Raw genomic sequence first — 22,812 nt, forward strand, 5'->3', positions numbered from 1 at the left:
AGGAAATTTTTTATGAAGTTCATATGATGTTGTAATATGATGTTATAAACATGCAAGAGTTAAATGGGAAATACTAGTGTCGACTGAAGACTAGAGAGGACTGGGACTCCTTGATTTACAGTGATATTGTAAGCCATCCAGGTTAGACAGATATGCAGGTCAAACACTTCAGAGCAAAATGGCAGACTGGGATGCTATCATTGGGGAATTACTGAGTGATATAAACAGATGGACACTATGGACCCAGTGTGAAAAAAGATCTAGAAAGGTAAACTGTGAACTATAACTGTAGAGAAACACAAAAAACCTAGACCTTAAAGAAATAAAGAAGTGGAAAAATGAGATTGAGCCCATGGGCATGTTAGTAACTGGTAAAAATGAGGGAGAAGCAGGCATAAACTGGAAGAAAAACAAAGAAGCAAGGTATTAGGAACAGATAGATTGGGAAGAGAATATAACCAATAGAACCAAGCAAGGTAACATTTAACCTTTAAGAAATATACATTCTGTCTTACCAAGGATTAATTGTTTAATTAAATAGAAGAAAGGCAGATAGTGAAGGTACAATGCCAAAACTAACAAATTTCATAAGTGAGTTCAGGACAGAGCTAGCAGAAAATAAGAAACAAATAAGCATTACCTATAAGTTCATGCAAGAAAAATAAAAAAAAACAATTTGAAGAAATTAGAGTAGATTGGAAAAGATTAATGAGTAGGGAATCCACTGGGAAACAATAGAAAGAAACACTTAAGGCTCCAGAATATGCAACAAAATCCAGCTACTTTATATTTACTTGGAAATCCAGCTACTTTAGAATATTTGCTTGGAAATGCCTACATAGATACATTTATACTACAAGTAGGATACAAAGACTGCTCCCCCAGGTTAATGAGGGATGTTGGAGATGTATGGACAATGAAAAGGTAACTGGAAACATATATTGGTCCTGATGAAAATGAGATAATTTCAGACAAGCATTAAAGGATATGTTAAACCAACTATTTAATGAAAACATAATCAGACTAAACCAAGAGACAACGTACTTAACTGAATCTTGGAGTCAGAGGAGCCCAGATATAGTAAAATGCTGTTGAGCCTATTCTATTAGTAGTGAAAAGGTGATAAATAGGAAGTGGAAAACAAGGTTAGAATCTGCAATTGAGGATGCAGTGATGATCATGAATGAGTCAAAGGAAGCGAAGCAAAGATCTAAATGAAAAAACAGAGTATGCTTCATAAAAACATGTGTCTAATGTGGTGGCAATAAATAAAGAAGCGATAACAGAGCTTAAGAAGAGAACAAAAAGGGAAATGAGGCACTGGCTGACAGGGTTAGTATAAAATAAGACGAGATGGATTTTAAAATAAGAAAAAAGGACAATTAGTGAGCAGTTTGCTATCAGTACTATGCAAATGTGTATATAATTTAAATGGAAATAGGCTTGTAACCATATGTATTTAGGGTCTATATAGCATTTCAAATATTTAATAGGTCGAATCACTAAATGTCGAACTGAAATGATCGACCTATTAAATTTTCGAATGCCGATAAAAAAAATTAAAAAAAAGTTAAAAGGTGTAGGCAGGGGGGCAAGCCACCCTGTACCCCCACACCCCCCACTACTTAAATATACCAACTCCGAGACCGCACTACATTGAAGTAAACAGAAATCTCCCCTTCCGGAGATTTCCGTTTACCCGTTCGATGTTCTGCACTTTCGGCATTCTTGATGCGACAGTATCGTATCTGATATTGTCAGCATTCGAAATGCTGATATAGACCCTGTATTTATTGTAGTCCTATAAAATGTCCCCCCTTTCTATCCACACTAACCGGGAATGCCATAGGCAAAGACATTGTACAGGCACAGCATCCAAGAAAAACTTCAGCACCATCCAAGCTGTAAGCAGCTGTGCTGATTCACTACCCTCTCTCCTAGAAATGAGTATCATTGATCTCAACTCTACAAGCTCCTCAGAGTACTCTTGCCTTTTCCTTGCCTCCACCCTCTTCAGACAATCCACCCAGTTAGACTTTAAGAAGTCTTAAATACTGGTCCACTTCTTAAATTTCCCAGAACCAGATGTCATTGCACTGACCATGCTTTCTCCATCCTAGGCCCCAAGCTCTGAGACTCCCTCCCTACTAATCTTATTGACCTCACCTTGTACCCATCACTTCATGCTCAGCTTAAAGAGCATCTCAAGTCCGACTCAGTTTTTAAATGCTTTCCCTCTGGACACATCTCCTAATGCCTCATTTTCCCCTTCATCAGTCAGACACCTTTATCTTCCTCACTGTAATTCCCTACACTAATATGTGACAGCTCTTCCACACTGAATATATTGTATACAGTTAATTTTTGTGTGCCCTTACCTTACTTTTGCTATCTTTTAGACTTTATGTTCTATCCCTTCACTATTTCATTCTTCTGCTTCTTCTTCCCTCCTTATCATAACCAGTCTTTCCTGTTGTCCCCCCTGTACCATGTACTTTATTATTATTACTGTTATTGATTTCTTTACTGTCTTTATACCGCATTTTGTTTGTAATCATAATACTTCTTGTTAATTGTTTGCTTACTGTCGTTTATATTTATCAAGGGTGAAACATCTGGATCAGTGCTCTACTTTAATTATCAAAGTGAGTGAATGAATGAATAAAGAAATAAATATGCACTGAAATAATACTGTTGTTTGAAGTTTATTTTTTGTGTGTGTCTTTTGATATGTATAAATTTGGAAATAGTATAAGTATGTATATCAGTCATATCATTGCTATGTAATGAAAACAAAAAATAATACTGTTTTCTATAAAAATATATTTTCTGTTATTTTAAGTTATATTGAAATTTACATTTTTTACATGGTTATCCATAGTATTCATATGAACTTCAAGACAACCAAGTCTTGTGACCATTTATGCCTGTCCAGTACCCACCATTAGGCATTAATCCTCCTTTCTCTAGGCAGGTTAGGCCAGTCAATCCCAGGGCAAATTTGTGGATGTCCATCCAATCATTTATTTCCCGTTTGAAGGATATAGTGCATCACACTGCTTAATCCACAGAGGCAGTCTGTTCCAGAGGTGGGGAAGGTGCTCTGTGATAAATCTGTCTCTCCATCACATTTTATTTACCTGTTGGTGAATATTTTGATCCCTGATTTCAAGTATTTGTGGAAATATTAGATTTGACGAAATGCAAGAGATCCAGGGTGATTGGGTTTCTAGTGGCATAGAAGACAAGGTACAGATCACCTCTCATGAGTTTGTAATATACTGATTAAAGTGGCAGTGCTTTCAATCTTTCTTGGTAGCTTAACATCTTTAAACCCATAATCTTTGTTATAAACCACTGGGATCTTTCTAGTCATTTGATATGTCTGGTGAGGTACATACAGAAGAGGGAATTACATTCAGTAATTGGCCTAATCAATGCTGAATATAAGGAAACAATGACCTCTTTACATCTGGATGATATTCCCTTGACAGTCCCCTGTGCAAAGTAGGACTTTTTAACTACTGTTGTCACCTCAATGATCCAGGATCTGCAGCAACATTTTTATTTTGAAGTGGAGGATTGTCTATGCAGTCTACATAGGGGAGGGGTTGCCTAGCAAACTTGACAGTATTGTACTTTTTTTGCATTTAACTTGTGCCCATTTTTAGTACACCGATAACTTATGTAATTTCTTGGTGAAGGGTTAAGGTATCAGAGGGGGACTTGCTTATAACTCCCAGCTTGCATTCATCTGTTAACTTACTTAACTAGAGGTCTTGGTTTCCAGTCTGGAGATCATAAAGGTAAATGCTGAAAAGGGAGGAGTCCTAACACTGAGCCCTGGAAGACACTACTAGTTACTTTCATACTTCTAATTAAGTACCTGCCATATGCATTCTCTGAATTCTGTATTTTAACCAGCTGTTTATCCATCTTACCACATAGGGATCATTTTTATGTGTTAGGTTTACTTCAGTACCAGCATAGGATATGATGTCGTATTCCTTTTGAATAGTATGACCGCTGCCAGCAACCTCTGTAACCCTCTTAACGAAGTGAACCAAATTCATTAGGCAGGATCTTTCCTTGACAAAGCCAAACTGCTGTGGGTCATGTTTAATGAACTTTTTGATACCATTGTTTATAAGATCAGTTATAATGTGTTCCATGGCTTTGCAAGTGAGACTTGTCAAGCTAATGTGTCTAGAATTCCCAGGGTCATTGTTAGAGCCTCCCTTGTGGAGTGACATCACCACATAAATTTATTATTTGTCTTGCTTAGGGTTATCTGGAGTTCTTTGAGTTGTGTTTATGGGTCTCTGTGAATCTGCCTGGAGGTGGTATGGTCTTTAAGAAATATGAAAACACCACCATAGCTATCATCCAGCCTGAAGGCATAGCAGGAGCAAAACCCAGATTTGGAGAGAATGCTTTCTTTAATATAAGCCATATCACAGTAATTATAAAATATGGATGTGTTCCAAGTACAGGAGGGCCTCAAGATATTTTTGAGACTTGTGGCATTGAGCAGAGCCACCTTAATATGATCCATTGTTGGGTTTTATGTGTTTGTTATATTGGAATGTCTGTTAGCTGAACTTTACCTAAAATTTTACTTTGGGAACAGCAAAGACTTTTGCCTGGACTCAGAAGCCTTAGAATGAGTGGGTGTGGGCCATCTCTTGGAAAACAATTTGGACTTTCAGGCATCTCATCCCATCTCATCTGACACATACTGGATCCCCTTGGAATGATAACTATTTATCCAAATGTTGAGGTTAATTATCTTTTCTTTGTACCTAAACATCATTCTTGGTGAAGGAAAGGTTCCACTCAAGACCAGTGTCCAGTGTCTTCTCTGCATTTGTCAAATGCATGGAGAGTTTCAGTATGTCTGTCTCTCTGCAGATCCCTCATAATTTTGTCCACCAAGTCATTCATTCCCACACAGACCATCACCACCACTGCCATATGTCATTTTCATATTTGTCAGTTGAAAGGTTCTTTAGAGCCCTTTTGACGTCAGCAATTCTGGCACCAGAAAGATAACTAACAGTTCCCCTGGCTTTGTCCATCTTAGTGAGTGGATCATTTGTGTACCTGATAATAATATCATCTATGACTAAAATGTTTTATTAGTACAGTAGCTGGGAGTCATAGATTTGAAGTAATTTGACTCTTGGGAGCTCTTCTCTATCAATGTGCTTAAAGGAGATAAGGTGTTGGAGCTACACTGAGACCAAGTCTTCCTAGATTTTTACAGCCTGAGTGTAAAACATTTTAATGTGATTCTGTTTTGATTATGGTGCAAGTGTGTGCTACTCACAGTCCGTGTTTTTTTTTTTTTTTTGAAAGAGAAGTCTTCATATTATTTGCACCTCTGAAAAACAAACGTATTTGTGTTTAGTAAGTGTTTGCTGTATGTGAGCATAAGACAGTCACTACACTGTTTGAGGAAGCCAAGTGTTAAGAGGCTGGCAGCAGAAAGGAAACAAGAGGACTGACCTTCCATTTTGTCCATTGATTCGTGGAATTTGAGATTCTGTTTACTTTTCTGAAAAGCTTATAGGCTGGACAAAACAAAATGAAAGCATGATTGTCAAGGGATCTTGCACTGAAAATATTCTAAGAATATATTGAAGCAGTAGATAGACACTGTCAGTGAAGTTAAATTGAAATTCACCCCAGAATAACCTATATAAATTGACAAGGCACATTTACAAAACAGTCATCTGAAAACAAATATGTAGCTTTCGGTTCTCCACAACATAAATTAAACACAATGCATCAAAACCATAAATATATAACATAAGGCTTTGATATGCATACAGCTAAAAATTGCAAAACGGACATTATTCTGGGGACAGACCTTCTGAATATTCTCAGCAGTTAAGAGTTTAATCTGACGAAGTAGCTGGCTACTATGAAAAATGTATCTTTGTAATGGTTGTGCTTGTTTTATTCAATAAATCAGATTATAACAGATGTGTTTCACTTCAACATTATGAAACCTGTAGCAGGTAAACTGAAAAATATATGATTTCATCTGTAAAATATGTGCTTTTTTCTAATGGAATAGAAAGTTGTGCAAACTTCTGACTTTTTTCTAGGAAATGTTATATACACAAAGACACATGCATGCATAAATATTGTATTTGAACATTTAACTTTCTTCTGCTAGGAATTACAGCAGTTATGCATAATATGTGAAATTTATGGTTCACTACTTAAACAGGTTGTACTTTTTTATTCTCTGTGTTTACATGATCTGTTACTCTTAGGCTCGAAAGTTAGCAAATTGTAAGAGCAATTAGAAGATTCTTTAATGTGACAGCTCACCAACAATATGTTAAGCAGAAAGGCCCAATGGACATATAATCCATTTTCAGGTGCAATTTGGGAGCAATTTTTGTTCAAGTGACTTGCTCCAGGTCACACAGTAGGCAAATGAAGGCTAAAGGAATCAAATCATTTACCACAGGAACTGTAGCTCACAGCCTTCACCCTCTGTACCATCTGCCAGACATGAGCAAGTAAACTAACTCATTAGCTTGTAAATGTGAAATCCTGCTTCATTGCTGTCATCAAGACCTCTTATTTCCATCTAAGAAATATTGCTCTGTTCCAGAACTTAACATGACTTCTCCCTTAAACTGCTCTGGAGTAACTAAAGAAGATGCAGAATTCTATGGTGAGGCTTATGACAGGTAGCTCCCATTTTTTTCATACTACTCCTCTGTTGTGGTATCTGCACTAACTGCTGGTTGCAGCCAGATCAGTTTTTAAAAATCCGCTATTGTTATGGCAAGTGTTACATGATCTGTGTCCTGCTTTTTGAAAAAAATTCTCTTTGTGGGACCAATACCTGCTGAATAATGTTCAGTAAGAGGACTGAAGTTTAAGAGAAGGCAAAGTTGTGCAGTTTATATCAATCCAGACTGGAAAAAAGTTGTTAAAAAGAAAACATGCATATTGTCTGAAAATAACAATGTAAGTGTTAAAACGTTGATTTAAAGGATATGAAAGAGACACGGAGGAGCTCTCGGATTATGTAGCCCAGGTGGGTATGATCCTTGCCCTGAGCAGCATCCTACCATCACCCAGAATGATACCACAGTACAAGCAGAAAATTATTGATTTCAACAATTGGCTAAGTTTCAGGTGTCATTTTAAGAGGATCCAGTATCTGTCTGCCTGGGATGACATGATTAACAGACCTCGATGCTTTGCCAGAGATGGCCTGCATCTGTCACCCCCAGGATTCCAGATACTGGCCAAGGCTCTTGCCACCCCTATAGTGCCTTTTGTAGGCAGTGTTCCAAAGACCAAATTACCACCGTAACAGCTACAAACAAATGCAATCTGAAGGTCATGCTGCTCAATGCTAGAAGTCTAAATCTCAAAATGCACTCGCTTGAAGCACTCCTTAAAATGGAGAACATTGACATTTGTGCTGTAACAGAGACCTGGTTCAAGGCAGCAGAAAGCACCCCTGCACTACAAGGCTGTAACTCATTCCACACCTTTTGGCTCAAGAACTTGGACTGAAGCTCCAAAGGCAATGGTGTTTCCATATTCATAAAGGATGTGCACACCTCCAGACTGGTAGCCTAACATAATGCAGCTGAGATACTTCAGGTGCAGCTAACACTTTGTAAGACAGCGATTCAAGTTGTAGCCTGCTGTAGGTCCCCAACCATGTCCCAAGACTCACACTCCAATGTTCCTAAGCACCCTGGAGAATATTATGGTCCAACCTAACACTCTCATACTGGGCGACTTGAACTACCCCTCCATTAACTGGGAAAACTGCTCATGTACCAATACACTTGCCCAACGCTTTCTGGAATTCATTAATAGAATGCCCTGGACCAGCTCATTCTTACCCCCACTAGAGGTAGCATCATCCTTGACCTGGTCATTACTAACATGGGCAAAAGTTGCTCTACACCAATAGTCAACTCCTCCTGGTTAGATCCAACCACAAACTAATCACCTCAGAAATCCACATCCCTCCCATCCCCCCCACAAAGGTAACCACCATAAAAAAACTTCTCCAAAGCTAACTTTGTGCTCCTAAAAACAGAGGTGACTAACTTCACGGCAGCCATGCAAATGGAGAATATTTGCACGACCGCAGAATCATACACCAATGCACTGTACGAACACGTACACAAATGCATAGATCTCACCATACACAATAAAACCAAGACGCTGTCCTCAAAAAAAAAAAAATTGAAGCCAATCTGGTGGTCCCATGCCATAAACAAACTCTACAACAGAAGGAGGAAACTAATGTGGAATAAGGTGAAGTCCCAAGACTGGAAAAGCTCCCTTATCAGCCTCAACAAAAGGCTGAGATCCCTCATCAAATCCTCTAAAGCTAGCTATGAAAACAGAATTGCAGCAGATAGTAAAGACAACCACAAGGCCTTCTTTAGTTATGTAATGAGTCTCCACGGCAATACCCAGATTTGCTCTGAGCTTCTGCACAATGGTATCTCCTATACCGAGCCAACAGATATTGCCAATATACTGGCCAACAGATTCACTGCCAACTTTACCCCTCTCTCCCCCCAAAGGACCAATCACAATACCAGTAGATTGCTAAGCATGCTGTATTACTGCTGCACAGGTTAAAACAGCACTGTCCAAGGCCAAGAATACAGGTCCTATGGGACCTTACTATATCCCCGGCTGTATTCTACATGAACTACAGAGTGAACTGGCACCTCACCTGTGTGCCCTGTTCAATTGCAGCCTTACCTCAGGCTTTGTCCCTACCTAATGGCGCAGTGCTACAGTCATGCCTCTCTACAAGGGAGGAGTGACTACAGACCCCGGGAACTATCGCTTCATTAGCCTGATGAGTCTGATATGCAAAGCTATGGAACACATCATCATGAACCTAATAAACAAGGATATAGGGAATCTCCAAACTCTGGATCTTACACAGTTTGGTTTTGTGAAGGCTAGATCATGCCTGCTCAACTTGGTCAACTTCTTTGAGTCTGTTACCAGAGCTGTGTATGAAGACAAGGTGGTTCATACAGCCTACCTTGATCTGGTCAAGGCCTTTGATACCATTCCCCACTCAAGAATCATAGAAAAACTCACTAAGCTAGGCATCAACCCCTATATCACTAGGTGGGTTGCAAACTGGTTCACTGATCGAACCCACAGTGTGAAAGTAGCTGACTCCAAGTCAGACTGTCGACCAGTCACGAGTGGAGTTCCACAGGGTTCGGTCCTGGATCCTCTCCTGTTTGGTATCTACTTCAGTGAAGTCCAGGGCAACATGAAGGGACAAAGTTTGCAGACAATTGCAAGTTGGGAGCTATTATTAACTCCCCAAGTGATGTTGACATCCTACAGAAAGGTCTCGGTGAGACCAACAACTGGTGCCAGAACCATGGCCTTAAGCTCAGTGCCAGAAAATGTGTCATCATCCCCCTTGGGAAAAAACTGGTTCCCTTGAATTACCACATCGATGGTAATCCACTGAACACAGAAGGCATTATAAGAGATCTAAGAACACAGCTTGACAGCAACCTCTCTTTTGACCCCCACATTGCCACTGTGGTCAGAAAGTCCTTCTGTGTGGCACATCTCATTACTAAGGATTTTGCATCCAGGAAGAAAGAGATCATTGTCTCCCTCTACTCTTCCCTCATTAGGCCAATCATAGAGTACAATTCCCCATTTGACATGTACCTCACTAGACACCTGCACAACTGGAGAGGCCACAAAAGTACCTCACAAAGAGGATCCTAGGCCTTAAACACTTGTCCTATATGGACAGACTGAAAACATTAAAACCCTTCTCTGTCTCATATCACCTACTTAGATGCGATCACTGCTTGACTTACAAAGCCATGTCTGATCCAGCTCTGTTAATAATGCTACATCTAAAGAAATCCCAATCCCTCCACACCACACGCTCCTGAGACCTCAACTTCATTACCACAATCAACAGAACATGCTGGAGGGACAGGTTCATAACCCAGAGACTGCCCATGCTATGGAGTAGACTACCCATACATGTCAAGCAGAGCACCTCACTGGCCCTCTTCAAGAGAAATCTTGATGAGTGGATGGGAAATAGAAAATTCACCCTGGGGATCATTCCTCCAGTGGCTATACTTGACAGAGGCACTAGGAACTAAGGTCAGGTGGAATGATGCCAGGCTAATGCTATGGGCTAGGCTTATAAAGGCACCAGGGCCATTATTTTAGTACACATTTATGAATAAAAATCTGACAAGCATTAAAACTGGGCTAATTAGAGGGTTGTAGTGACAAGGATATTTTGAGGAGTACAGAAAGCAGCAAATGGAGTACTACAGGGGTTGGTCATGGCTCCATTGCTCTTCATTGTCCTCATGTCAAACAGTGTTGTGCATTTTTGCTGATGACACAAAGTTAGGTGCAAAAGCAGAGGATGTAAATAAGGGTTAAAGCAGGGATTTGGAAATTATGAATAAATGGGCTAAAGGGTGGCATTTGAACTTTAATGCAGATAAATAGAAGGTGCTATACTTGAGTCATGGCAGCCCAGGTGTGATATCAGCTAGAGTTACTGGAACTTATGGAAATAAGAAAGTAATGGTCAATGGTCAATTTTGCCTGACTAGACTACAGATAGAGAATGAGAAGGCAGTGGCAGCAGTTAAAATATTACTTGGGGTATTCCTTAGAGGGATAGACTCCAGATGTAGAGATAATGTATCCACACTTCTAAGCCCTGGTCAGTCCACACCATGATTCCTGTGTGCAGTTCTGGAGACCAAACAACAAGAGACATAAGACTGCTAGAAGACATTCAGAAGATTCAACAGAAAGTTTTCTGAGATGGAAGAGAAAGGATTTGGCTAAAGCCTAGCAGAGGTAGAGATCCTCTCACTCAAGTGTAGAACAGACAGCAAGACATGACCTGGGTGCATAGGATCATGCCAGAGAGCTATGAATAGGGTTGTCCTGAACAGGAAGAACAAAGGAGGGAGAAGGGAAACTGGAAACAGATAATAGGTAGTAGCAAATCTCTTGATGTGTGAAAATTCTTCTCACAGAAGAAGGCTATTGATTAATGGAATAGATTACCAGAATGACTAGTTAATGAGGAATCCCCTGGAGGATTTAAGAGAATATTATGTTGGTGGAAAGGAGATGAGGGAGAGATAAAAGTGATGGGGAGGTAGTATACTGAATGCACATAAAGGCTAAACTAGATAGAGTTGTTTTCTACTTCTGCCGTATATCAAATATAATGCAGTGTAAAAAATATTAAAATATTTTATTTAAAAAATAAAAAAGAATGGTCCCTGTGCCATTTCTGTTATATCTAACTGATCATGCAGAATTTAGTTTACCATGATCTCACTTTATCTGTTTATTTATTTATTACAGTTTGATGACCAGGATAGTTCACTGGGCCTGGAAGAGCCCATTTTCAGTGGAGGCCCAGGGAGAAAAGCTTCACAGGACATAGACAATTTTACAATAGTTATGCAAAAGTAAATAAGTAGTAGAACAGTGAAAATACAGATATAATATACAATTTGTTAAAAAAAGGAGTGGGGCGAGGTTAAGTTTATGAGGTATAGAGTAGGAGAGGAAGTAGAGGCCAAGGGTAAGAGAATACAGTGATAGAAGGTTGAGGTATATAGTGCATGAGAGATGGTGTTAAGGAGTTTATGTGGTAGGGGTACAGGAACATTCCTACTTTGAAAGGAGGTGAGCTTGGAGAAGAGTTTTGAAGTTTTAGTGGTTGTAAGTATTTTGAAGGGTGGTAGGGAGAGAATTCCAGAGTTTAGCTAGAGAGCAGGATAATAATAGGTGGCCGGGGGGGGTCAATGAGGCTTGTGTATGTTTAGAAGATTGTGGTTTACTGATCTTTGAGAGCATTTGGGAATGTAGGGGGTTAAAGAGGTGAACAGAAAAGGACAACTAGAAGGTTTGAATATGAGCTTGTGAGCAGTAGAAAGTCTAAGGAGTTTGAGGTAGTTAGGAAGTTCAAGCCATTTCAGGGAGTGGAGAGAGAGAGAGAGAGAGACAGTGATGCGATGAGTTTCTGGAGTTGGTGGCAAATTTGAAGATTTTATTGTAACAGGCTTCCAACTTGGCCTGTAAACCTAGCAGAAGATTAGTGAATGGGGGGCACCATACATAAGAGAAGAAAGTAGGTATTAGAGAAGTCTGAGTTTTGAGAAGTAGGTCAGAGGGGGTGTCTGCTGTACATAATAATGGTCGAATCATTAGCATATTGAATTAGTGTGGCATCGGAGAGAGACTGGTGGAAGTTACTAATGAAGATGTTAAAGAGGGGGGGGCTAGGATGGAACCCTGGGAAACTCTGGTAAGGGGTGTGTAGAAAGGAAGAGAGTGAGTTTTTCCATTTAACAGCTTGCTGTCTTTCAGAGAGGTAGCTGATGAACCAGGTGATGGTAGGGACGAGAGGTTGAGAGATAAGGGTTGGGATAATAGTAAGAGGTGAGAAACGGTATCAAAGGCTTTGGAGGTCAAGAAATAGAGTAGAAACTATTTTGCCAGAGTCGCGAGCAAGGTTTATGGAGTCTAGAAAGGAGAGGAGGGCAGTGATGGTACTATGCCCGGGACAGACGCCATGTTGTCTAGGGGTTAGTAGGTTGTTTTGGGTCATGTAGGACATCATTTGGGATTGAATACATTTCTCCATGATTTTTGATAGTGGGGATAGGATGGCTATGGGCCAACAATTAGAAGTGTCAGTGTTTTTGCCTCCTTTATGGAGTGGAATGATAAAGGCATATCTCCATAGTGAGTGGACATATAATTCTAGTATGGATTGATTTATTAAGATAGAGATGGGATGGGCAATGCTGTCTGCAGACTATTTGAGGAAAGTTGTGGGTAGGTTATTTGGGGCAGGGGAGCATGGTTTCAGTTGAAGGAGGAGCTTCTCTATTTTGCTTATAGAGACAGGAGAGAAGCTAAAAATAGGAGTAGGGGTAGTCAGATTGTGTGGAGATGTAGAGGGGTTGGTTAGGGTAGGAGGTTGAGAGTGGTGAGAGAAGCTGGTAGTGAGTTTAGCTATGGATTCTGTGAAGAAGGTATTGCAGTTAGAGGCATTTTCTAGATCAGTATGGTCTAGGTTAGGGGATGGATTATCCTTATTGGCTGGGTGGAGAAGGGGGGAGATAGAGTCCCAGAATTTTCTTGGGTTGGATAAATTTTCTGACTGAAGTTAATTGTAGTATGATTTTCTATCCCTGATTATTAGCTTTTTTGTGGTGTTATGGAGTTGTTTGACTTCTGTTATGAGATGGGGTCATTTATTTTTATGATAAAGTTTCCACTTTTTGTCTCTTAGGTACATGATTTGTTTAGTTCCTTTGATTAACCAAGGGGAGGATGAAGTTTTAACTCCCTTAGTTTTTAGTGGAGCAAGGTTGTTAAGAAGGTTCGGGAAGGTTTTATTAAAGTAATCAATGGCATTTTCGAGAGGCAAGGTTTTTAAGGGTGACCAATCTGTTACTTTTAGGCAGTCTATAAATATTTGTGGGTTGAAATTGGAGAGTTTCCAAGATTGTACATAGTGGTATAGCTTTTGAGGGGGAGAGGAGTGACAGTCAGCAAATGCAGGCAAGTGGTTGCTGAGAGAGTCAGGAAAGGTGCCAGTATCTGAGATAAGGTTGGGGTGAGACACTAAGATCCAGTCAATGATGGTACTATTGGTTCCACCTTTGTTTGGGCTGGTAGGAGAGTTTATTAATTGGGTGGAGTTGTAGAGGTTGATATTTAGGGAGGGAGATTCAGAGTTTATCATGACCCAGTTTATGTTTACCTCACCTAAAAATAACTATTTCATTTTTGATGTTAGTTGAAAACCAGGAGAGTATGTCTCCAAGTGTAGGGATGTTGTTGTCTGGAGGAATATAGAGGGCAGCAATACATATGGATTTCTGTTTGTTGAGTTTAAGGAGGGCAATACAGAGTTCAGAATTGGGAAACTTGGGAATGGGATTGGTGTAGGGAGTAACACTGTAGGAAGAGGAGTAGAGTATAGCTACTCTGCCATCTTTTTTGTTGGGTCTGTCAGAGCATAGCATTTGGTAGCCTGGTGGAAGAATTAAGCCAGGTCTCTGTGTCAGGTTGGTTATGGGACAGCCCAGAGTGGAGGATGGGAATTTTATTTCTAAGACTTTGGGCATTGATTGTAATAAAATGAAAATTCTTGGGGCTGGGGGAATGTGGTAGATGGAGATGCGAGTTGGGTGAGGCGTTGGTAGGGCCAGGGTTCAGGCTTGGGGTGGATGTCCATGGATAGAGAAAGTGAGAGCCTGTCTAGTACGAGTCTAACATAGTTTTTTAAAGAGGGTGAGTACAGTTGATGATGAATGGTGTATTTGGATGGGTGTGGGGGGTGAAGGAGAAGAGGATGGGGTAGGATGGGAATTACTCTGAAGTTAAATAGGAGGGTAGTGTTTGAAGAGTAGAGCTCATGGGCTATAGAAGAGAAAGATGGATAGGTAGTGTGTTTGAACTTTGACGTATAGTGTGAAGGTAAAGTGTACCATAAAAGTGTGTGTTGCATATTGTGAAGGAAAAGTATAAGTGGGAGTAGGAAGGTAGGTAAGATAGGAAAGAATTGAAAGTATAGTGATGATTATTATTAGGTTGAAAGAGCGTATTGAAGACTGAGACATAGTGTGAGTAGGTATAGTTGAGCTGAGGAGGTGTGATGGGAGGGGTTGGGAAGTTGTGTAGGTGATTGGATGCTGTGGCAGAGTGGGAGGAGTTATGGATAGAATAAATGTAGGGATAGTCGGAGACTGTGGGAAATGGGGGCAGGGTAGGGGAGCGGGGTGAGCCCGAACATTAGCAAGGGCGAACAGAGTGGGGCCACACCAAGAACAGCAGGTAAGGAGCATTTAAACAAAAAACAGTCAGTAATGTGGCAATGGGACTGTTCTGTAGTATAGTTCTTTGAAAGGTAAAAGATGTAAGTAAGCCAATTTGAGTTGTATGGGTGGATGGGAGGCCTACAAGAGCAGAACTAAGATCTTGCTATGGAAGTACAAGTCTAAAGTTTCAACAGTTGTCTAGGAGTATGTGACTTTGGTACAGCTAAGAAGATTGTAGATAGACTTTTAACAAGAAAGGAGTGTAACTAGCAATATGGGGAGGGAGGAGTTAAAATAAGTTTACATGCAGCCTAATTTAAGCACTATGGTAGGGGAAGAAAGAAGAAAGGTAAGAATAACTTGGAAGTCATGGGGGAGATACAGCGCAGCTGTCAGTACCGATGCAGACCTCAACCAAAAGGCACTACAAATACTCATTTTCTTACCAAAGTAATAGCTAGTGCTACTGAAAGGATTAAAATATAAAATTCAGTGGAGTGTAGTTGAAAATAGCCTGTGTAAGCACCTGGATAGAAGCAGAGAGGCTGTGGAGGTGATCAACTGGTAGTCCAAAAGTTTTCTGAAGTTTATAATTTTTTGGAGTGTCCATGCTCTCAAGTATGGGGAGGGGAACAAATCAGACCCACTATGTAGTTGCGATGTACAGACACTGGATAGAAGCAGAGAGGTTTTGGAGGTGATCAACTAGTAGTCCAAAAGTTTTCTGAAGTTTATAATTTTTTGGAGTGTTCGTGCTGTCAAGTATGGGGGGAGGGGAACAAATCAGACCCACTTTGTAGTCGCGATGTACAGACACTGTATAGAATCAGAGAGGCTGTGGAGGTGATCAACTGGTAGTCCAAAAGTTTTCTGAAGTTTATAATTTTTTGGAGTGTCCATGCTCTCAAGTATGGGAGGGGAGCAAACTGGACCCACTATGTAGCTGTGATGTACAGACAATAGGAGCTCACAACACCAGGGACTGCAGCTTGGTTATTCATTTTACAAACCTTTTACACATTTTAGAACATTTGAATTTAACTCTTGTGTATCAAGCATTTTTGACTTTCAAGTTTTATGTTTTCTGATAGTTTTTTTGACAGAATAACTGAATGGTACTTAAACATGCACTTGTGTTTTTATTTATATTGATATCTGTATATGTATTTTTAGGTCACTGGAAAAAAATTCCTAATTTAAACAAAGGTCTTGAACAGATTCACATTCTAAGTCCAGTGCCATCTTTTCATGGTTTGGGTGTCTTAAGGAATTTATCTGGCAGTAGCAGGTAAGACAAAATTTACTCCAAGAACATTTGAGTACATGTCCATGTAATCACAGGCTATAATAGGTACCTACTCAGTTAAGTGTGAAAAGCTTTGTATTTAATACAATTCATAATGCACTTCTGCTACCTCTGTGCTAAGGGTGTGCAAAATACCCTTAATTGTATATAATAAGAGGAATTATGTGATTCTTTAAAGTGATTTGTGTTGGTGCATGGTCTGGTATGGTATATGCAAAAAAGAAAGTAAATAAGCTTGCTGCCACCAGTAGTGGGTACCCCCCAAGCTTGCCATCACTCAAAGCTACGTTGAGTGACATTATGTGGTGTACATTACAAACTCCCTTCTATAATAGCAGTAATTGATGTCTATGCTCTTCCCCCCACCCGAGCATCCATTAGTGACTTAGGCCCACCCCATCCATCTACCAATGATTGTGTTTACTTCCTGCTCTGAAAACTAGTACTGCCTCTTCAATCCCATGTACATTTCATTGGTGAGTGAAGCACTTCCAATACTAAAAAATATATTTTACATCAGTTCCAATAATATGCATGATGTATTTATTTTAGTATTTGTAAAGATAGTATAGTTACATAAAAATTCTTTCACCCATTGTATCCCTGATTAGTCTCTGTAGATTAGCAGGTCATTTTTAGGTAACAGTCTTGTATTAGTTACATGATTTTTTCCCCACATCACTCCACTCTTTGATGTAATGAATTTGGCATGAAGAGCATGCCAAAACTGCAGTGCAGCAATGATATTTTGCATACTAACCCAAGGTATGACTATTATGAGTCACTGACGAAAATTTACTTAAAGTCATCAAAACTGGAATTAACTATTTTAGTCATATTTTGTACATCACCAGGAGCTGTGAACATATCTAAATTACTTGCAGTCTCTGCCAAATTTTAATTAAGTCTACTGATCATGTGTATGAAGTAACCATTAATGTAACAATTAAAGCACATACCAGTTGTAATGTAAGCACAGCAAAATCTTGACCACCTCTTTACCATAACACAAATTATTTCAATGCATGAGACTAACCCACTGGGTTTGCTTTATTCTTCTACCATGCTTATAATTCACTGTACTATTCATGTACTGTTTTATTTATTTTATTCCATTTTCTTATGTGGGCTGATCCAAGGACTTTTTTCAGTCACAGTCCAGGCCCATAGAAATACAGCGAAAAATGTTATAAGCAGTTAGCTGCATTAGCTTAAGATCATATGAATACATAAAATACACATACAATACAATGCATGTAAATATTGATATGACACTTCGGAAAAAATAAAAGGATGCAGGTTATTTCATACTTGCTCCAGCTTGCAGTAGTTGCCTTAACATATTTGCAGGGATCTCTGAAGTAGTAACATTCATTCAAGTTAGTGTTCATCAAACTTGGTTTGGAAGCCTGCAGGTGTATGCCAGTTTCAGTCTTGAGCAGGTAGTTGGTTCCAGAAGGCTAGACCTACTCTGAAACATGCCTTTTCCCTTAAGACTAGACAAAATAGCTGTCTTGTCAGGATGAGATAGTGTTCACTGTTATTCTTTGGGTACTGATGGATTTTCTCAAAGAGAGAATCTTAAAGTTAGGGGCCAATATTATAGATTGTCAGTTTGTGTAAGAAGTTAATAAGCAGTGTGATAACCCTCCTGGTAGAAGATGAGTTTGCTTTCTACACGCAGAAAGAATGATGGGTTCTGTAGCAAGTAAGAGGATGAATCGTAGGATGCTGTTTACAGCGATCACAGATAGACTAGTAGGCTGAATTCAGAGCAAATACTGGAAGTACATATACTTATGTTAAGGGCTCTGCTTGTTTCAGATGACAGAATATTAGAAACAATGTACTTAACCTGAGTTCATGTAACATTTTTTGCACAGCTGTTTTAGTGGGACTTTTAAATGAGAGGTTTATGGCTAGGTACTTTTTTATAGTGATTCTCTCAGACAAATAGGACAAGTTGCAGCTAGCGTTTGGGCATTTCTGAAGGTCTGTCACTAATTAGTCTTTGGCACAATAACTGTTTGAATAATTGTGTTTGAATAATTGTGACTTGGAATGTAGAGTCCTGTAATATGGAGACTGAATGGCTGAAATTCCGGGCTTGCATATATTAAATCTGAGATTGCCATTTCTTGGTATATTCCTTTTTTCTGAGATACGGCGATCTTGAAGTTGGTATATACAAGTTTGAGGGCTGTGGAGGGCCTCTTCCCTGCAAAAACGAAGTTTAAAGGAGAAGGGAGATGTTTGATATTCACTCTTCTGCATTCTGGTCTTTTTTTTCCGGTGTGTTGGGAAGTGGTATAGTGAGTCCCAAAGGTTTACATTATTTGTGCTAACCAGGTCCAGAGTGAGGTAAAGTCATGCTACAGCTTATGCTGCATACTTGTAGAGGTTTTCCGTGGGATTAATGTTAACAGATCATCTGTGCACAAGGTCAGTTTTAAACTATGTGGTTCCTCACTAAGCTTAAAAAAAAAAGATTGGTCCAAGGACTGACTTTAACCTGTGCAGTGTGATAAGGTGCCAGTAACTGAAAGGCAAAAGCCCCTGGATACTTGAGAGAGTCAACTAAAGTTGAGATGGCTCTGGAACCAAATAATGGATATTTGAGCCAAAGCCTCAAGTTTAAAGAGTAGTAGGAAATGTTCAACAGAATAAAAGGCAAAGTTGTATCTATAGAGATGTCGGCACTGAACTGACCATTGTTTGTATTGTATATGGTGTCATTGATAATGTATATTGCTGTAATACTGTAGTACTGAAGCCACTGCTGAAAATGTTGGACAATTGTTAATAGCCTGTATTTGTTAATGTATGTATGAATTTGAAAGTATATTTTTCACTGAACTTCAAGGGGAAATAGTTTAGCAGTTGGACAATAGTCTTCTGGTGAGGAGGAGGCAACTTTTGGTAAGAGAATGACATATGCTTGTTTGAGTACACCAGGCATATTTGTGGAATTCAGAAAAAGGATAAAAGTGAAAGTGAGAGGCTTTATGATTTGAGGAGCTGGGTTGTAGTACTGAACCTAGGCCAAGACTTTTGTTAAGCTTTTCTTTGTGTTAGCAGTGTTTTAGTAGATTTCTTTGTAATGCAAGGAAAGATATGGCTTATCATGTGAACTTACATGGGGAGGAGAATTAGTAGTAGCATTAACTCAGGAGCAGATCCAAAATGCTGCCTGCTTACTTCCACCATAGGAGCAACAATGCAGCCGGAGCTCATTTTCAGATAATCCATTTATAATACCATACAGAAAACAAATGTTCATAACTCTTTAACCATAAGAGATAGACAAAAAATTTAAACATGAAAGATGTTCAGTAGACACTGATCTTTCCAACAATTTAAATGTTGATAATGTGCATTTAAGTCATTATTAAATATTTGCCAAGGAATGCTGATAGTATGCATATTTTTTACCTTTTTGGTAAAGCATCACAGTATCTTGGTGAATGTACAATGTAGACCCAACTAATTTGTAATTAATTTGTTTGTATGCATACCAGCTTTAAAATGATACCTTAACCATTACTGTGTGATACTCCTTTCTGAAATATTCACAGAAATATGATTAATATTATATTTCCTCGTAATCTGACAATTAAATCATAATATCTCATCACCTGTAACAGACAGAGACAACTTATCAGTGTACAAGTTGTGTGGTTCAGTGTCAGCTTCAAAATGATCCATCATGTATGTTGTCACCTTGATCCCTTGCAAAGATATAGGCATAATAATAAGAAATATAATAATTTCTATAATGCAACAAATAACCTGAGTATTTGATTTCTGACCTTGTCATAAATGAGCATTAATTTTTTGCAGAAGTTGATGTTTGTTTGTTCTGCTGTGAACATTACATTTCTCCCCTGACCTTGCCTTACTTCCTTGCGCACACATTGACAGAAATATGACAAAAATATTAATGTTCATAATCACACAAGCAAACAAATATCTATCCATGTACGATACTCACATTTCATATTATTAAATGAAGTTTTACATTTTGATAATGGCTTCAAAATTATACCTCACATATCACTTTACAGAGTTATTTACCAAAATATGAAAAATATAATACATTTCACAACCTAAGTCATAACTGTGATATCTGTACATGTGTCAAGCATACAGATACATAGATGTTCATCATGTTATACTGCTGCAGTCATCACACTTGGGTTATCCTGTCGTCAGGCGGTCCCTCAGTCGGCCGAATCCCAAAGTCCTGGTCCGGCGTCGGTTGTCGTCGCTTCTTCCCTGACGTCAGTGTGACAGGGGTACAAAAGAGACAGCCGACGCCATTTTCTTCAGTCTTTCTTGCTGCGCGGTGCCCGAAGCAGAAGCAGTTCGCAAGTGCCTGTCGGCCAGCTCCTGAGATTTTCGAATCGAATTTCAGCCCAAAGTCTTCTCTAAAGCTAAGTACCCCGTTGGGGAAACTTTTCTTGCCTCAGACCGATGTCAGACAAAGTTAATAATTGCATTTCTTGTGGGAAGCAAATACCTCATAAGGATTTTCATTTTTATTGTATTCCTTGCCTAGGCCCAGACCACGACGTCTCTGGTTGTCGGTTCTGTGCTAGGTTCAACAAACGTACAATTAAGCGTCGGGCAGAATTCGCTCAGCATTACTATAGCATGCCGTCGGAGCAACCGACATCAGCAATAATTAAAAAACGCAAGGATAAGGACAGGCAGCCAAGACCAGTTACCGAGGCCTCAGCCAGGCCTGACGCTGGTTCTCCGGTTTTCAGCGAGGTGCCTATGCAGCCCCTGACTACCGCTGATTCAGAAATTCTGACGGCCTCTCAGACCGAAACAGCTGGGCCTCAGGAACCGGTTCCACCTCACCCCTCGGACGACAGCCCTGACGGTGATCCGGAAATTTTGGTTAGGCCTTCAGTTTCTGAAGGTGTCTTCAAACCGACAACTATCTCCACTAAGTCTTATGCTAAACTTAAAGCTCCCTTGAAAGTTAGGAAGCCGGGTCCACACCCCCCCCATAGGCCCCTATGCCTAAAAAACAGATGCTTAAGATGGCTGAGGATTTAATTACCCTTATCAGGGGATCCCAACCCCCTCCTGACAAAAGGCCTAGACTGGAGGAATTTTATCCTTCCTCTGACCAAGCATCCATCTCCTCAGGCAACTCTGAGGACCAGGATTACTCCTTCCCTCCTTATGAAGACTCAGATGCTGAAGAGTCCATTCCCTCTGTCCCCCCCCCCCCTTGAAGACTACTGTTTTGGGGAAACTTTACACACCATGAGAGAACACTTCCACTGGGAAGGCCAAGATTACTCTGACTCTAAGAAAAGACTCCGTGAGTTTCTACTTCTTCCACAGCATAGACCCCTAGCAATTCCTCCAGTTTTAGACATTTTGGATGATGTTTACTCCGAATCTAGCCTAAACCCAGATTCCTTACCTCCAGCACCAGCTAAACCAGACAGATACTACCGAGTTCCTGATACTCATAAGTTTCTATATAAAAGTCCTACTGCAGACCCCGAAACCATTTCCCAGGGTCCCAAAGGGGTTAAGACCTCTACTGCTAAGAATCCACTACCTTCTGAAAGAGATTCCAGAGCATTAGAAAGATGGGGGAAGAAAGTATATACGTCTGCCACTTTGGCCATGAGGGCCTTAAACTGCCAATTCCACATGCTAAAATACCAACAGTACTTAATTACACAGTTAAAGCAGAAAATGACCCCTCAGACAGATCAACCTGATTTCAAAGAGATGCAGGATTTGCTGCATGCAGCAGAACAGGTGGGAAAGCATACCTTACAGTGTGGTTTTGATTCATTGGAAGCCTCATGTACAGCAGCTGTCACAGGGTCTGTAATACGTAGGCATACTTGACTTAAAGAACAAGCCTTACCAAAACATGTCAAAGCAAAATTATTGGATGCTCCATTGCAGAAAGATGTGTTATTTGGTGTCAAAGCAGAGGAAGTTTTAAAGAAAATGGAAGAAAAGGCAAAATCTATGCAAACAGTTAAAGATTTTTTGCAGGTACAACCTCCTCGTTTCAGCAGAAACTGGCCATCAAAAACTGGTCCTTTCCTGCATCAGACAGACCCCAAAGAGGTAGGTACAGATGCCCAAGGGGCTGAGGCCAGCCACAAGGTTCTTTCAGGCCTAGACAATGGCAAACAACATCTCAAAGAGGTGGAGACGAAAGATCTCAGCCCTTCAGGAAACAAACACAATGACTTCCCACTTCACCTGCCAAGCAAAATTGCTCTGGCAGCACCTTTGGGAGGAAAACTGGCTCTATTTCCACAAAATTGGTGCATCATAACAACAGACAAATGGATTCTGGATATTATTACCCGAGGCTACAGATTTCATTTCCACACTTTACCACGGATGAGAGGCATGCCAAATCTGCCTCCAAACCAATGGGCAGAGGCACAAACGCAAATTTCAGCTCTCATGGATATGAAAGCAATTCAAAAGGTACCTACAAAGGAGCAAGGTCAAGGTTTTTACTCAAGACTATTTCTAGTCCCAAGAAAGGACAAAGCCTGGAGGCCCATTTTAGACCTCTCAATTTTAAACACATACCTGGAGGTACCCAAATTCAAAATGCTCACA

At 39.9% G+C, this 22,812-nt stretch overlaps 1 protein-coding gene across 3 annotated transcripts in view; it reads left to right on the forward strand.

The window, feature by feature from the left end:
• CEP126 (centrosomal protein 126) overlaps positions 1-22,812 on the forward strand; it is a 1,197,756-nt gene that overhangs the window by 630,735 nt on the left and 544,209 nt on the right. For all 3 annotated transcript variants that reach the window (XM_044070978.1, XM_044070976.1, XM_044070979.1), the window contains one exon: positions 16,059-16,173. In XM_044070978.1, the coding sequence (XP_043926913.1) occupies positions 16,059-16,173 (115 nt within the window). The remainder of the gene's footprint in view (positions 1-16,058; positions 16,174-22,812) is intronic.

The sequence above is a fragment of the Protopterus annectens genome, chromosome 5.part0 (genome assembly GCF_019279795.1).
Source record: "Protopterus annectens isolate FY-2018-M chromosome 5.part0, PAN1.0, whole genome shotgun sequence".
Taxonomy (NCBI): Eukaryota; Metazoa; Chordata; order Ceratodontiformes; family Protopteridae; genus Protopterus; species Protopterus annectens.